The sequence below is a fragment of the Alligator sinensis genome, unplaced genomic scaffold (assembly GCF_000455745.1).
Source record: "Alligator sinensis unplaced genomic scaffold, ASM45574v1 scaffold266_1, whole genome shotgun sequence".
Taxonomy (NCBI): Eukaryota; Metazoa; Chordata; order Crocodylia; family Alligatoridae; genus Alligator; species Alligator sinensis.
Genome location: NW_005842362.1, coordinates 1,436,251 through 1,450,980, shown reverse-complemented (window position 1 = coordinate 1,450,980; position 14,730 = coordinate 1,436,251). Strand labels below are relative to the sequence as shown.

The 14,730-nt window shown below is 44.5% G+C and overlaps 1 protein-coding gene across 12 annotated transcripts in view; it reads left to right on the top strand.

Annotated features, from left to right (window-relative positions):
• TLR5 (toll like receptor 5) overlaps window positions 1–14,730 on the top strand; it is a 41,321-nt gene that overhangs the window by 471 nt on the left and 26,120 nt on the right. For 8 of the 12 annotated variants that reach the window (XR_003095371.1, XR_003095366.1, XR_003095369.1 and 5 more), the window contains exon 2: window positions 846–921. Coding sequence is in view for 2 of the 12 variants with exons in the window: in XM_025210638.1 (XP_025066423.1) it covers window positions 899–921 (23 nt within the window). In the remaining 10 variants the exon portion in view is untranslated. Of the gene's footprint in view, window positions 1–67; window positions 446–845; window positions 922–3,734; window positions 3,840–14,730 lie in introns of those variants that run through there. The other 4 variants (XM_025210640.1, XM_025210642.1, XM_025210639.1 and 1 more) reach the window with 2 other exon arrangements.

The window sequence follows — 14,730 nt, the reverse complement described above, 5'->3', positions numbered from 1 at the left end:
CAGCGGGAAGGGGCCGCGCAGCACCGCGCCGCGCCGCGTCGCGCAGGGAGCGGATCCAGCGGGGAGCACGGGGCAGGGAGCAGCAAAAAAAAGCAGAGCTGGCAGGAGCACAGGGCAGGGAGCAGAGCTGCAGATCCGGCAGGAGCACGGGGAGCAGAGCGCAGAGCAGGCAGAGGCAGAGGATGGGAGTGGCATTCGAGGAGGGGGAGGCGCTAACCTGTGGCGCACCTGCCAAAAAAGGCTGGCCCTCCGCTGTTCAGGCTGTGCCCTAACACTAGGATAGGAGCTGTTCTCCCTCCCTTGAAAGAGCCAAATTCCTTTCTACAAAGCGGGTTCCCATCCCGGGATGGTGTACAGCGTGCTGGTTAAGGGACGTAATGGGACATGAAGGTGTGAAGCCCTTGGCGCTGAGGAGGGGATTGGACATGGGACGCCCACACCCTGGGTGAGTGGCCTCCATTCTCACCATTGAGCTGGTGTGTAAGAGAAGGGGTGTAGGGCTGGGATGAGGCTGTTACCAGCTCTTGCCTAGTCCCTAGTCATGTTTCAAAAGAAGAGTATGACTGCTGTTCCATTGCTGAAAGAAAGGTTGTAGGCACCTACTTTCCAGGAGATCTGGCCTGTGAATCCTAAGCATTAGACGTGCCTCCCAGCAGCCCCAAGGCATGCAAGTGCTGGTAAAGTGAAGATCTGAGCTGCAACCCTAGCACTGGCATTTCCCTGAGGGCTAGCTCTGCATAACTTCTTTGTCAGCTCTGCACTGCACAGGCGTTTGTGCACTGAGGTTCTTGACCCCTCCCATATAGTATATGAGGAATGTAATTCAGCATTTTGTATTCCACCAGAGTTACAGTTCACTTCCAGCACCAGCCCGCTCCCTCTTTGAAGCTCATCCTAAATGACCTGCCCAAGGACATTCAGGTGAGTGTCCCAAAACTGGAATTTAAACTGGTGCTCTTGCATCCTGATGCCTGTATCACCAGGCTGTTGGGGAAGCAACATTACCACATAGGTGGGCTGGCAGGGGGAAACATCATGTATCTGGGTCCAAGAAGGCAGTTTTCCTGAAGTGTTCCCTGGGGATAACTGTTCTTCTGGCGTAGTTTAGTACCCGCTGAGGTGTTGGGGCTTAATGGAACTGGGAACTTAATGGAACTGGGAGGCTCCTCCCTAGCTTGCTCCTGTGGCCATATGACTGAGGGCAGGCAAAACTTGGGGGCATCTGAACCCCAAGCCTTTGGGCTTGGGCCTGCGTGTAGGATGCCTGCCAAAAGACTTTGGAAATATCTGAAGCCCCTGGCAGGGGTGGAGGATGTTTGTTGGTTTTAGGGCCACTTATGGTTTTGGACTGACTCATGGATTTGGACTTGATTTGGCTGATTTGGCTTGGAACATGAAAAATTTCTTTTAAAAAAAAATGTTCATTGCTCTGAGGTGGGGTCTCTGTAGCTTCATAGACTGAGGGCAGGAGCAATGTCGTTTTTTTGTTATTACTATTTATTCATCCCATTATTAATCTACTCCCAAGGGAGGTGGTGCTCTCCCCTACCCTGGGGGTCTTCAAGAGGAGGTTAGATAAGCATCTAGCTGGGGTCATCTGAACCCAGCGCTCTTTCCTGCCTATGCAGGGGGTCGGACTCAATGATCTATTGAGGTCCCTTCCGACTCTAACATCTATGAATCTACTAAATAAAGCCAATGGACATACATGATTTCACAGGCTTAGCTGAGGCTGGTGTGGCAAACACATCATAAACACTTTTGGGCAAATCCTGTTTCACTTCTATGTGCCTAAGTACTACTTAAGTGTCCAAATGTTGCTGTGTAAGTGCCATTTTTGTCACTTAAGCAGATTTGAGATTCTTTTTCTGTCTGTGTAGCTACATTTGCCCATCTGAGGAAGTTCAGACAGCTCCATTGCCACACTCTGTCCCAGTAGATACTTAACTTCATGCAAGTCTTCAGAAATGTGCTTGGAAAAATGTCACAATTAATGACTGCTTGACACTAGAATAGGAGCCCTCCCACCATTTATCCCTACATAACAGCCCTCCCACCTTTTATCCCTATATAACCTAATAGCCAGGGCAGTGGCCTAGGGAGCAGAAGACCCCCCAGGCTCTAGGCTCCCCACTAGAGAGGGTTTTGAATAGGCCTGTGCAAAGCAGCTACTATTCACTTTGGATTTGGCCGATTCAGGGGACAGTGATTTGATTCATTGATCCGAATCACAGTCCCGAATCAATTTGGCCAGATCTCTGAATCAGCCGGGCCCATTCCCCGCAGCCCGGCAACAGCAGGGCAGTGGGGGGGGGGAGGGTGTGCAGCATAGATAACCCCTCAGGGCACTGATCATTAGGCCTTGAGGCTAAAAGGTGGGAGAGCTGTCCTCCTCTGGCATCAGTTGCTGGTTGTGGATTTATCTCCAACCACACTTGTGGGGACTCCTGTGCACCTGCGGGGTAATACTCTTCCACCGTAAGAGCGTATACAGTAGCCATTGTGGAATCTTCTGAGCATGCTTACAAGGGGAAGCATAACTTTGTAGGTGGAAACAGACTCTAATATCTGTAAATGCCAAAAATGGACAGAGAAGTAGCACTTAGGCACATAAAACTAAAGCAAGATTTGACTCTGATGGTAGCATTTCAGAAGTGCTTGGCATTGACTGAATTCTTTTTATCCCAGAATCAATGGTATCCCTCCCCTTGACTTCAGGGAGAAAGGTTAGATCAATGCTGCATGCCTCCAGGGATTCCACCCTTAACTCATTTTCTCTTTGTTTACACACAGGCTCAAACATTTAAGTGAGCCCTCCATCCGTCCACCCCCTCCTCCCTGAATGCCAGGGTTTGGTATAAAATGGGATCTAGTTCAGACCAAGGACAGGTTGGAGCAATAAAACCAAAAGACAACTGCTTCAGCCTCAGTTAACCTTTAGCTTTGATGAAATCTGTTAAAAAACAAACTATTGATTCTTTTCCTATTTCCTTGTTAAATGCAAAGCTGCCTTTCATCCTGTTTATTCAACTAGCACTGCCAGCAATTTTTTGTTGTAGGCAAAGCATAAGTGCTGCTGATCAACTGATGCTCTGGAGTTTGGAAACGGTCAGGGCCAAGTTCATCCCAGATGAGCTCCACTCACTATGATGATTCTGGCACCCATTGTATGAAGCTGCTGTGCGCCAAAGCACTGGCAACATATACAGTGGCTTGAGACCTTGCACATGCTACAAATCAATTAGGGATTAATCCAGTTCCTATTAAAGTCAATGAATGAGACTTTCTGTTGATTTTAGCGAGAACTGATATGAGCCATGAAATTAAAATTCTGCAGATAGGCTGAAGAGTTTTATGGCAGAGGGGAGGACTGTCATCAGCCCTCTTGGCTGACCAGCTGAGAAGTGAAGGCTTTGCTGCTGTACACAGATTTGCTGCAACCACACATACACACACACACAAATGTACATATACACACGTACATATACACAGCATATATTGAATATTGTAGACAGGTAAATGGAGTCAGTTGCTCATAAACCTACTTTTCTCCCATATTCTAGTCCTAATGATCTTAGACTAAGAGTGAGTTAGGATTTTAACATTACTGGTTCTGAGAGACTTGGAGCCAGATCCTCAAAGTTAGCTGGATGTTGCAACACTGTGAAACAATGCCAAACTTCTAGGTCAGCTGTTCCCAAAGTCTGACACTTGTTTGTGTACATGCCCTCCAGCTGTCTTTTGAGAGGAGTGCTTCTGGCTTAGATGTGCTCTGAGCATGGCTACACAACTGGATGGTACTGGGAGAGAGACTGCCAAATTCCAAACCCTATTTCAATGTGAGTAAAGGCTTTGAGAAGTGTGCTACTGTGGGGCAGCATCAGCACTTAGTCAGCTTTGTGCATGCCCATTCAAAGACATTTGGTACAGAGGCTTTTAGCTGGGATATGAAGCATGGGCTTTGAGGGTATTAGTGGCAAATAAATTAGGCAGGCCTGCACCTGGTCTTTCAGCACCATGCCAACTCAGCAACACTGCGGCCAGTTCAGAATGGTGTGCATACACAGCACTATAACATGTTTAAGGGGGCTGTTGCCTGGCACGGTAAATTTGTTTCATGGCTGTGCCCTTAGGAGCCCAAAGAGGCAAGTGTTTAAGTGCTTTGGAAGGTATGGGGCTACCTTCCTGGGTGTTTATTAATCTCTAAGCACACTGTAATTATTTACATGAAAATGCATCGAGTTATGCATATTGTCATCATACTAGAATTGGTCAGACAATGTGTTTCCTGCTTGGCAAATAGCCATGAAAATGAATCTTTTTAATAGAAAATTTAAAGAGGAACTTTCAACTTTTAATTGAAAAATTGAAAACAGTTCCGCTTTTGACAACTTCCAGTCAGTAACTGTAAGACCTGGCCCTAGCCTTCAAGAGCATGTCTGTACATCATTATACAGCACGAAGCAGAGAAACTCCTTTGGATGTATTTGAAGAGCCTAAGTCTCGAGCTGGACTTCTTAAGTCCCTCCTGCTCAGTGCCCACCTAACTCCCCCAGCTGCCTATAGCTCTGCTTCTGCATATGCCCTGAAGTACTTGAGCCTTCACAGTGCTGGCCCACTTATCTCATGTCTAACCTCTATCAATATGGCCATACCAGGCAGGTGTTCCCCTAGCCTGTCTTTCCTAAAGCTGTTGTATTAGATCAAGCTCTCCCTAGCCCAGGGGAAGGGTACAGCGGTAGTGCTGACCCTTCCCACCTTGTTTAATAGCTCAATGTTCAAAGTATTCATTTAGAACGTGGGACATGTGGTTTCAGTTCTTTCTTCTGCCTGAGGAGGTTAAAATACCCATTTCACCTCTTCCAGGGGAGAGTCCTAACCACAGGGTAGTAGGCTATTGTAAGGTGGGAGGCAGGGTGAGATGAGGAGAGAGAAGCTCTCAACCTCCTTGCTCCACAGTGTGTGGAATAGTGAGAGATTCTTTGGGCCATTGAGAGGCAAGGCTGAGCCCGACTCTGACTCTGGTTGGGGCCACCCACCTGGGAGGGGGGAGAATTGCGTTCCAGTCCCTGTCTGATGACTATTTAATTATACTACAGCAGTATAGTGCTTAAACCATAGTGTTACTGTATAAAAGAAGGTTGTACCACTCCTACCTCTGTACTGAAAGTAAAGAGAACCTTGTTCACTTCTTGAAGGGTTGAAGCACCTAACTCCAGGAGATAAGTTCATGGCTGTGAATACTGAGCGCAGGGAGGCAGCTCCTTGTGGCCTGCTGTAAGATATCCTGAACACTGCCCTGTCCACAGCACTTTCCTGACGGCTCCTTACGCTGTACACTGGTTGTTCTGGATCCCTCTCCTGGGGATTCTGTGATGGTGAGCAGGTCTGATTTAAAGATTTCAGGATAGGGTCTGTTTGGGCTTGTGGAGCAAACATGTTTCTTCTTAAAACAGCCAGCAGTGCTGCCAACAGTGCTGTCGTTTAAATTATGTCAGAGTTAAAACCTCAAGCAGCTCAAACATACTACCATCATATGGTATGTTTTTAAGATCTCCTGATATTGCCTAGAACCATTTGGAGTTCTCTTTCAACATCTGAGACTTTGTAATAATATTCTTCAGTACCTGGTGGACTCTGTCCAAGGAATTCACAGAATCCTCATCCCAAAGGAACCAGAGTGAAGTAGATTCTGGGCTGACGAGCAAATCCAGAATCCTGATAGCTCTTAGGGATTTGTGCTCCATAGTCAAATTCCTTCAACTTTAAAACAACGCCAAAGAAACTTGATTTCTCCACTCTTTCCTCATTCTATAGCTAGAGACCTGGAGAGCCTTGGTACCCTCTTCTCTCCTTTCTCAGTTTCTCCCTTCTCAAACCTCTGCACCACACTCCATGTGTGACCTCACCAGCTCCTTGTGTTCTTTTCTGATAGTCTGCACTTCTGTCTCCTCCCATGCACTGAGAAGATGGGGGTTTTAGCATCTTTTGCACTGCCATTCTCAGGCCTTTCTTCTCCTTGGAGTTTTGCAGCTTGTCATAATTTTGGATATATCTTTGGGATCAGCTGTCCCACTGAACTCTATATTATGTGCACACTTGGGCACTTCCCTGCATACTCCTTTTATCACTTCCTTGATACATAGCATATGCAAAATAGGACCCAAGGCTGATACGGGAGCGCATAATGTGTCACTTCCTCATCTGTTGCCATTTCTGTTATCAGGCTAGCTTATTTTTTAACAAACCTATTATGTCACTGTCATGGTTGCCTATGCAGCCTTTATACAAACATTAGTTTTGTAGGCAATACTCAGGTGAAACTCTTCTTGTGCTCACATCTGTATTTTGTTTCCCTCAGCATCTCCTCTCAATTTCATGCTCTCAAAGATTTTAATCAAGCTTGTCAATCCTGCCCTGCCCTTCATAAATAAATGCTACCTCCAGCTATTCTAAGACCCATAGAAGTTGTTCCTTGTTGTCTTTCTGATCCTGTCAGGCCAGTGTTTTGGTTCTGTCTACTTTTTTAATTAAGCTATAATCTTTCATCTCTGTGCCAAATGCTTTCTTTGCATGATGTACAGTGCAAAATAATTGCTACTGTTTTTGGATGTTCAGTGATTATCTTTGAAAACATCTTGAGCCCATTAATGCTTCCATGTGACAATTTCTGTCCCTGGAAAAATTATTAATATCCTCATTTCATGGGAGTTTCCAAGAAAAATTGAGAGTCTGTGCAAAGCTTGGGCTGGGAGGCAGGACCTCCTCCCCCAAAGTTCTGATTCAGGCACTGCCATTGATTTTCTATGTGGCCTTCAGTGAATTTTTACCCTCTCTGCCTCAGTTCCATGTGACAAAAAGGGGGATAGTGCTTGTCCTCACAACTTACTAAATTTTCTCTCATATAACATGTCCCTGAATATAATACATACCTTGTTTTGAAAGGAAAAATAAGGGTCAGTACAGAGTTATGGCTCCATAAAGCAGGGACAGAACCTAATCTTCAGCTGACTCACCCTCCCTTTCCTGCTTAACTAAAGACTAAAAATACTAAAAGATTAAAAACTGCTTAACTAAAAACCCTAGCTGCTGCTGAAGACTGGTCTCCAGGGATGGGTCTATGACTTTGAAAAGAGTTAAAGTGTTCCCAGGACTGTCAAACAGGAGGAAAGAGACCAGGAGCATCTAATAGACAGCAAAACTGCCCAAAGACTGGTTAGCATGATTAATGGAACATCAGGACTATTAAAATGGAGAGATGGTTGTTAATGTCTGTGGAGTGAAGAACAATGATGCATTAAGTCAACTGACTCCATCAGCTGCTTGAAGAGTAATGCAACAGCTGCTGCACAATGGAGCTGGAATCAAAGCAGGGTGTTTATACCCCAGGCAGAAAATCAGCTTCCCTGCTTTATATATGAAACCCAAGGTGGGACGGGGGTTGATTTTGAGGGGAAAGGAGCATTGGTGCTTGCTGTATGCAATAAAATATAGTCGTTAATGTTTGCAAAGTGCTTCAAAAGCACCAGGCAGATTACCTCCCCCCTTCATCAGCTACTGTGAGCACCTGGCAAGGCAAAGGTGCTGCAAACTGGCTGGATCTGGCCAACACAGCAATATCCCTGCTGTGGGGGAGTCCTTACCTGCAAAAACCAGCAGAACTAGCTCCTCTGGACATGGAAGTGTCAGTGGTGTGGAGAGGAGCAATGTCTAAATGGTGGGCAGTTCCCAGGGACCTACTCTAAACTACAACAGCTATTAAGAACAAGCAGACAGAGATGATCCCTTACATTCATTCAACTTCAGCTCCCCTAACTGGTGGAGGCTACATTATGTTAAGTAGCTAAAATAAGAGGAGATGGCTTAATCTGTCTATTTTCTAAGATGCTATTTCCTTATACAGGTTATTAATTCAAGGGGATAATACAGATCTTAAAAAAATATTAGAAATCTACATAGTGGGAAAGAAGTGGATCAGGTATCTGATTTCCTTCCTCTCAAACCTGTTGCTAATTGCAACATATCTGCTACTCTCTAGTCTTATGTAAGTCATGTAATGTCTCTCTGTCTCAGTTTTCCCATAGGTGTAATAGGAACCATGATCTTTTCTCTTCTTTATAAGTGCTTTGAGATTAATGGGTGGAAAGTGTCATATGGGAGCTGAAGTTCAGCAGTTGAAGGAGAGAGCTAGAGATGACATTTGTCAAGTGATATAAACCTTTTTTAAAACCAGTATATTTTCAGGTTGCAGTTCTTTGTAGATATGCCTGAGGTGAACCTCAACTCCATCATATACTATATCTTTGGCCAACACTAATATCTCCATCCTGACAGATGGCAGGGAGAAGTAGTATTCAAGTTCCTTTTTTCATGAATAAATAAATCATTCGAGTTTAATCAAATGAAAGCAGTCATGTAAATTATCATGAGGCAACAGCACTGACCAACAACACTTTTTATCTAGCCAAGCTAAGGCCATGGCTTTTACTGTAGATGGCAGTTTTCCAAGGAGTTACTATGGTCTAAATAAACATTATGCACAATATCCTTGTCGGTAGCCTTACCAACCAATTACAAGAGACCGATTACGTCTCATATAATGTAATCTCTACAAAATTTTACAGGCTCTTAATTATATATAACCATTGTATTGTCAGCCTCTGTCATGAAGCTCCAGAATCTTTCCCTGCTGCGCAGTCAGACTTGTAGAATAAACATTTCCTGGTTCTTCTTTAGATCTGATTTCTTCAAATAGGAGTGATGCTCCAGTCCTACACTGAATAGCAAGAAGAGATTGAATAGGTAGTGCTACAAGGAGTGGGAGTGGCTTTAATGTTCTGGGGAAGTAAAATAACTGGGATTTAGGATTGAGTTCAATTCAAGTTTTGTGAGCCTGGCCATCTTCCACATTTTCCTGGGGTGGTTTATGGCATATTGTCATGGATGCAGTCATCACATTATCTCTGTACACTGTAGAATTTGATAAATTTATTTAATACTATTTCAGTTCTCCTTTCCTCCATGGTGTCCCCCTGCTTTGATCCATTATCTTCCGAGGTTACATGACTGGTGTCATCCAGTCCATTCTTCAGAACAGCTTGCAATCAGAGCAGGGATCTGTCATCCATTTTTTGGAATACTTAGGGTTGCTGTCAATGCAGTGTCTGAGCATTTGAATTCCTAAGATTTCTAAATACAGTTGTCCATAGTGGACTTGGCTGTCGTAACAAGGAGCCAAAGGCCCCTGTTACTATAAGAAGAAAACAGCAGATAGAGCTTGTCATATGGGGGCTGGCAGCCAGGAAGCAGGCTAGCTGCCAAAAAGCAGACAGCCCAGTAAAAACAGGATAGGAGTTTCCACTGGGGAGAAAACTGTCCTGGAGCTAGTTGCTTCACAGCAAGCAGCTAAGATGCAAAAATCTAGGCAGCCTAGAAGTGGAAGCTACGAGCTGCAGAGCTAAGCCACAGCAGGGAAAGACAAGCTGGTCATCAGGCCCAAACTGAAAACCCCTGTGCATAGCTAGAGAGCCACCTGACCAGAAGGTGTGGGGCTTTGGAAGCTACATAAGACCAGTGCCTGAGATCAGGCAGTCTGGCCCTACAAGCAGTGGGGAGAAGAGCTCCCAAGGAAGAAGGGCTACAGAGAGCCAACCATGAAAGCCAGGATGAGATGGCTCAAAGGGATGTATACCATACCAGGATAGAACAGTTATTAATCAAATTTTTTTCAAGCAGAATTGATCAGCTGTGCATACACAAATCTTCATGTAACCTGGGCGGTACTCCAAGAGGTACCCCCTCTCCAATTGAAGGGATCAAAGCAGGTGCACAAGCGCTGTGGGAGGTGTAGGGACTCTCCTTCCCCTATAGAGCAGAGCCAGACCACCACTGGGGACTTAACCATATACCTTTTAATGAGAGAACAGTACTGGGAACATAACCAGTATAAACTAGGGGGTATAGGGGATACTACAATGCCCGAAGGGGGTAGGGTTCAACAAAAGTTAAGCACTTACCATCATAGACATATTCATCCAGTTGACAAAAGACAGAGTTAACAAAATATAAAAACACAAACAGCAAAACAAACAATACTGGCTGGGGAAATATAAAAGGCACAAAATACAGAATGTCCAATAACAAGGAATATAGGGCCTAGGTACCTGGAGGAGGAGAAAGGCAGGGGGGAAGACAATGCAACAAGAATTTCTCCCTGTTACTTCATTCACCCCAGCTGGGACTTGAACTAGACTGTTACATGTGGTAGGCAGAAACGCTGTCACACAGCCACCAGTGTTGGAATGGTGCTATGCTGCTAGGGGTCTTGACCTTCCTAGAGCCCTGACCTCACGTCAGGCTGCCTGACCTCTTTTTGGAGAAGCTAGAAATAGAGCTGGGAACCTCTCAGGTCACTGCTCAGATCCTTGCTGGAGCAGGGAAGCCTCTCCTGCTGGCCACAGCCACTCATAGGGGATCCTGGAGCCCAGCAGGGAGCCTCTCCTGCCGGCTGCACTCCACGCTGCTGAAGGTCCAACTGCTGCCTGCAGGTCCTGCTCCTTCAGGCTCATCTGGGGCAACTACTCCCACCCTGCTGGCTCAGCTCTTTGAAGCTCCTTCCTCATGATCCCTTGCTGGTCTCTCCTCTGAGTCAGCTGTGCTGCCCCTTTTATCCCCCTCCAGGTGACCCAAGGGGCCAATCAGGGAACATGGAGGGTGAGTCTCTGGGGCCTGATTGGTGAGGAAAGGGAATCCCAAGTCCTCCAATCATCTTTTGCCCTTTCAAAACCCCTGGGCTAAGTCACTGCCAGCCAGCCCGTCACATTCACAACTTTTATAAACAAAATTCTGCACATGCACTAACTCATTTCACAATGTTTAGATTATGGTGGAAGACAATGGAGAAGGGAGAGAACTCAACAGAAATCTATTTAAATAAAGAAAAGTTGGGAGTGGACTCTTTAAAGTGAGATCTGCATAAAATGTTAAACCTTTGAGGATACAGATTTAAAACTATACAAGTCACTTTCAAGGGAACTCAGTGATTTCAAAATCCAGAGTTTGTCAAATTTTAAATCTGTTCAAACACTGATTTGAGAGGGGGGGGGGGATACCAAATCTTGTGCATTTACTTTTAGATCAGTTTTTAAAAATTGTTCTGTTGGGGTTGCCTGACCATATACATTTCCCAGCGGAAGCTGGGGTTTTCAAGTAGATATTAAAGTACACAAACAAGCAAACCAGCACTGGTTTGATTAAATCTGTTTGGAAAATAAAACCTTTAGCTAAAGAAGAAAGTCTTTGCAGACCAGCAGCTGAGAGATTCTCTCTTTAGGCATCTTCAGCACATGTTATGTATGTATATGCATGTATAGGAAAGAAGGGAATGTCTGTCCCACAGGCTTTGGTTTGTTTTTTGCTTGTTTTTTTTTTTATTATTATTTTTAATTGAAAAACCCACCCACAAATTATTTGATCCGTTTCCCCCATTTTCCGTTTTCAGTGAGGAGTGCATGCACCCTCTGGAACAATCCTCAGCATTTGGCACAAAAACTAGATGTATAGGAGCATTCAGGTAGCATTAGGGTGAGAACTCACCTTCTGCTGGGCCATCAGCAAGGCTTCTAGCATTGTATCAAAGCTGAAGAAAAATCTTTCAAGCTGACAGTAGGGTTGGAAGGCTTATTTTCTTTGTAGGCTTCTAGCACGTAGAGTTGTCTCTTATGATCCTGTCAAAGGCAGTTTTGCACAAATGCACTTTGGAGCATACATAGGAACATCAGACTGGAAGGGGCCTCCTGGGCCATCATGTCCAGTCCATTCATGTTCTCTGGCAGCCATTATCCAAGGAGTCCTAAAAATCATGCACTGAGGCCCCTCACATGAAAGCCACAAAGTCCCTTGTTGGGTGTTTTTGTTTGGGTTTTTTTGAGGGGGGAGGTTGGTGGGGTTTTGTTTTTTGTTTTTTGTGTTTTTTCACGAGGTACTACAGGTAACTGCCAATGCCCTGTCGCTGCAGTGGTGGTAAACTTGCTAATTTAATACAGCGTATTCCACCTATATGCATATTGGATATGTGCGTAACTTGATTAAGACAAAGCCAACACCATTTTTTTATCTGTTTCTTACATGGTAACAAGTGCTAGTCAGCTATAAATCTGCATGCCTAGGGAGGCTTTGGCATCTCCATCCTTGGGAGCTTTGAAGCACAGATTAGATGCACATGTGTCTAAAATGGGTTAGAGCAGAGGGTTGGACTAGAAGATCTCCTGAGAGATCCCTCTCAGCCCTACTCTTCTGTGATTTTGTTACATTCATAGCCCCACTTTTGCCTACTTTGTAACTTAATTGGTCTTTTTAAGTGAGTCCTAACTAACTGACTAAAACTGTAAGTACATAGTAACTGTAACTCACTACTTCGTAACTAATTGTAACTGTTTAACTTCCCCCAAAACAGTGAAAGAAAAGCAGGCTAAGATCCGCTATTAGAAGACTTGAAAGTGAGAGTTCACAGCCATGAAATTGGCACATTTTCCAGGCTTCTAAGAACAGCCCCAACCTATCAGAAGCCCTAAAACTAGTCAGTTTTGGGGCTGGTAATACCAGAGCATTGAGAGTGCGGTGTATTCATTAAGCATTAGGTTTGGATTAGTGCATGTTCTGGATAAGTGCATAGACTTTTTCAGTCCCAAGGCTGTGTAGTTAAATAGAGTATACCTTATGTGTTCAGATGATCCCAGAAAGAAGACTGATGATCTAGTTGGGGATGGTCCTGCTTTTGAGCAGCGCGTTGGACTAGATGACCTCCTGAGGTCCTTTCCAACCCTCATTTGCTATGTTTCTAAGACTGCCCGCACTACAGATGAAGGCAAAAACATCCACAGTTCTTGCCAGCCTGACCTGTGGGAAAATTCCTATCTTAACCCAAACTGGGTAATCAGTTGGACCCTAAGCTGAAGAACAAGATCCTCTAGGCACATACCTGAGCAGCATTTAAGTACTGAGAAGAGCACCAGTGCACCCCAGTCAAAACTTTCACCTTTAGCTGTGGCCAATGTCCAGAACTTTGGAAGAAGATGAAAAACAAAAGCACAGCTACCCAAAAAGCATTCACAAGGGGAAACAAATTCCTTCCTATCAGAAAGCAATGTGGAAAATGACTCTCAGGGTTTAGGATTACTAGACATTTCCCAAATGGAGATAAAGTTGCCTTTCAGTCCTACCATGGGGATAGTGTTGACCTTGGTGTTGAGTTTAAATCCTTTTAACTTGTATGATAGTCGTTTTAGTAGTTCTTAGGCTGCATTAAGTTTGTTAGGCCAAGTTATCATAAGCAAGGCTAAGGGAAGTAGTGTAGAAGGAGCTGAGTCACAGATGAGAGATCATTTGAGGAAAGGCTAACTCAGTTACATCTTGGTTAGTAAAAGTCAGTATGTTCCAGCCTGACCACAATAAGACACAAGAACATTGCTTTTCTTCCCATAATTGCCTTTTTTTTTCTAGATCAAGTGTTGTTCTTGTTATTAATTCTTAAGTGCATGATTAGCACTTCATGCCATTAAATTTCATACCATTTCTATTGCTTCAAATAACAAAATTATTTTGTAATATAATTTCCTTCCCCTATTTTAACACCATTCATAAGTTTCATAACACACATTTAGCTTCTGCACAAAGGTTGCAAATTAGTGTTATAGAGCAGGGGTTGGCAACGTATGGCCCTTTGGCCAGAACCATTGGATATGGCTTGGAGCCAAGAGGCTTTTGCAACACTTGGTGGTTGTGGTCTTTGATCACACTATGCTGCAACTGGGTCATTCTGGCCCACTGCCCGAAAACTTTGTTCGCTGCTATTATACATCAGGGGTTTTCAACCTTTTTGCATTGTTGTACCACCCTGGCGGCCGGACACAGAACAATGTACCCCCTGGCCACTGAGCAAGGCGGGGAAAGGGTGAGTGGCTGGATGCGGAGTGGGCTTCCCCCGCCTCCGTGTCTGACCGGGCAGCTCAGGATGCTGTGTGGTGGTGCTCCATCCTCGCCCACCCGTGCACACCCCAGTAGGGCCATCTCATTGATTCCCAGTCTCTCCAGTGTAGCTAATAATTTCCTATGAGGAACAGCATCAGAAGCTTTGCTTAAATCTAGATAGATTTGGTTCACTGCACTGCCCTGGTTTAAGAAGTCACTTATCTTCTTATGGAAGGATATTACATTGGTCATCTTGGATAAACTGACATGTTTTGTCCAATATTCTATTTACTTCCATATCTTTAATTATTCTTTCCTTCAAGATCTGCTCTAAGACCTTGCATGGTCTGTAATTATTAGGGTCACTCTTTCTCCCATTTTTGAATACGGGTACCATATCTTGTGTTTTCTAATGCTTTTATACAGTGTCATAAAAATACAGAGCCAGAAGGGACCACCAGAGGTCATTTGGTCTGTTCCTCTGTCCTGTGGCAGGATCAGCTGCACCTAAACTGTTTCTGATAAAAGTTTATCTAATCTCTTCTTAAAAATCTCCAAGGACAGCAGTTCCACAGCCTCTCTGGATAATCTATTCCAGATCTTCACTATCCTAACAGTTAGAAAAATATTGTAATGTTTTATCTAACTCTGCCTTGCTGCAATTTAAACCCATTACTACTTGTCCTGTCCCAACTGGATATGGAGAACTGCTTATTGGCTGCTTCTTTGGAGCTGCCCTTTACATATTCAAGGACTGTTTTC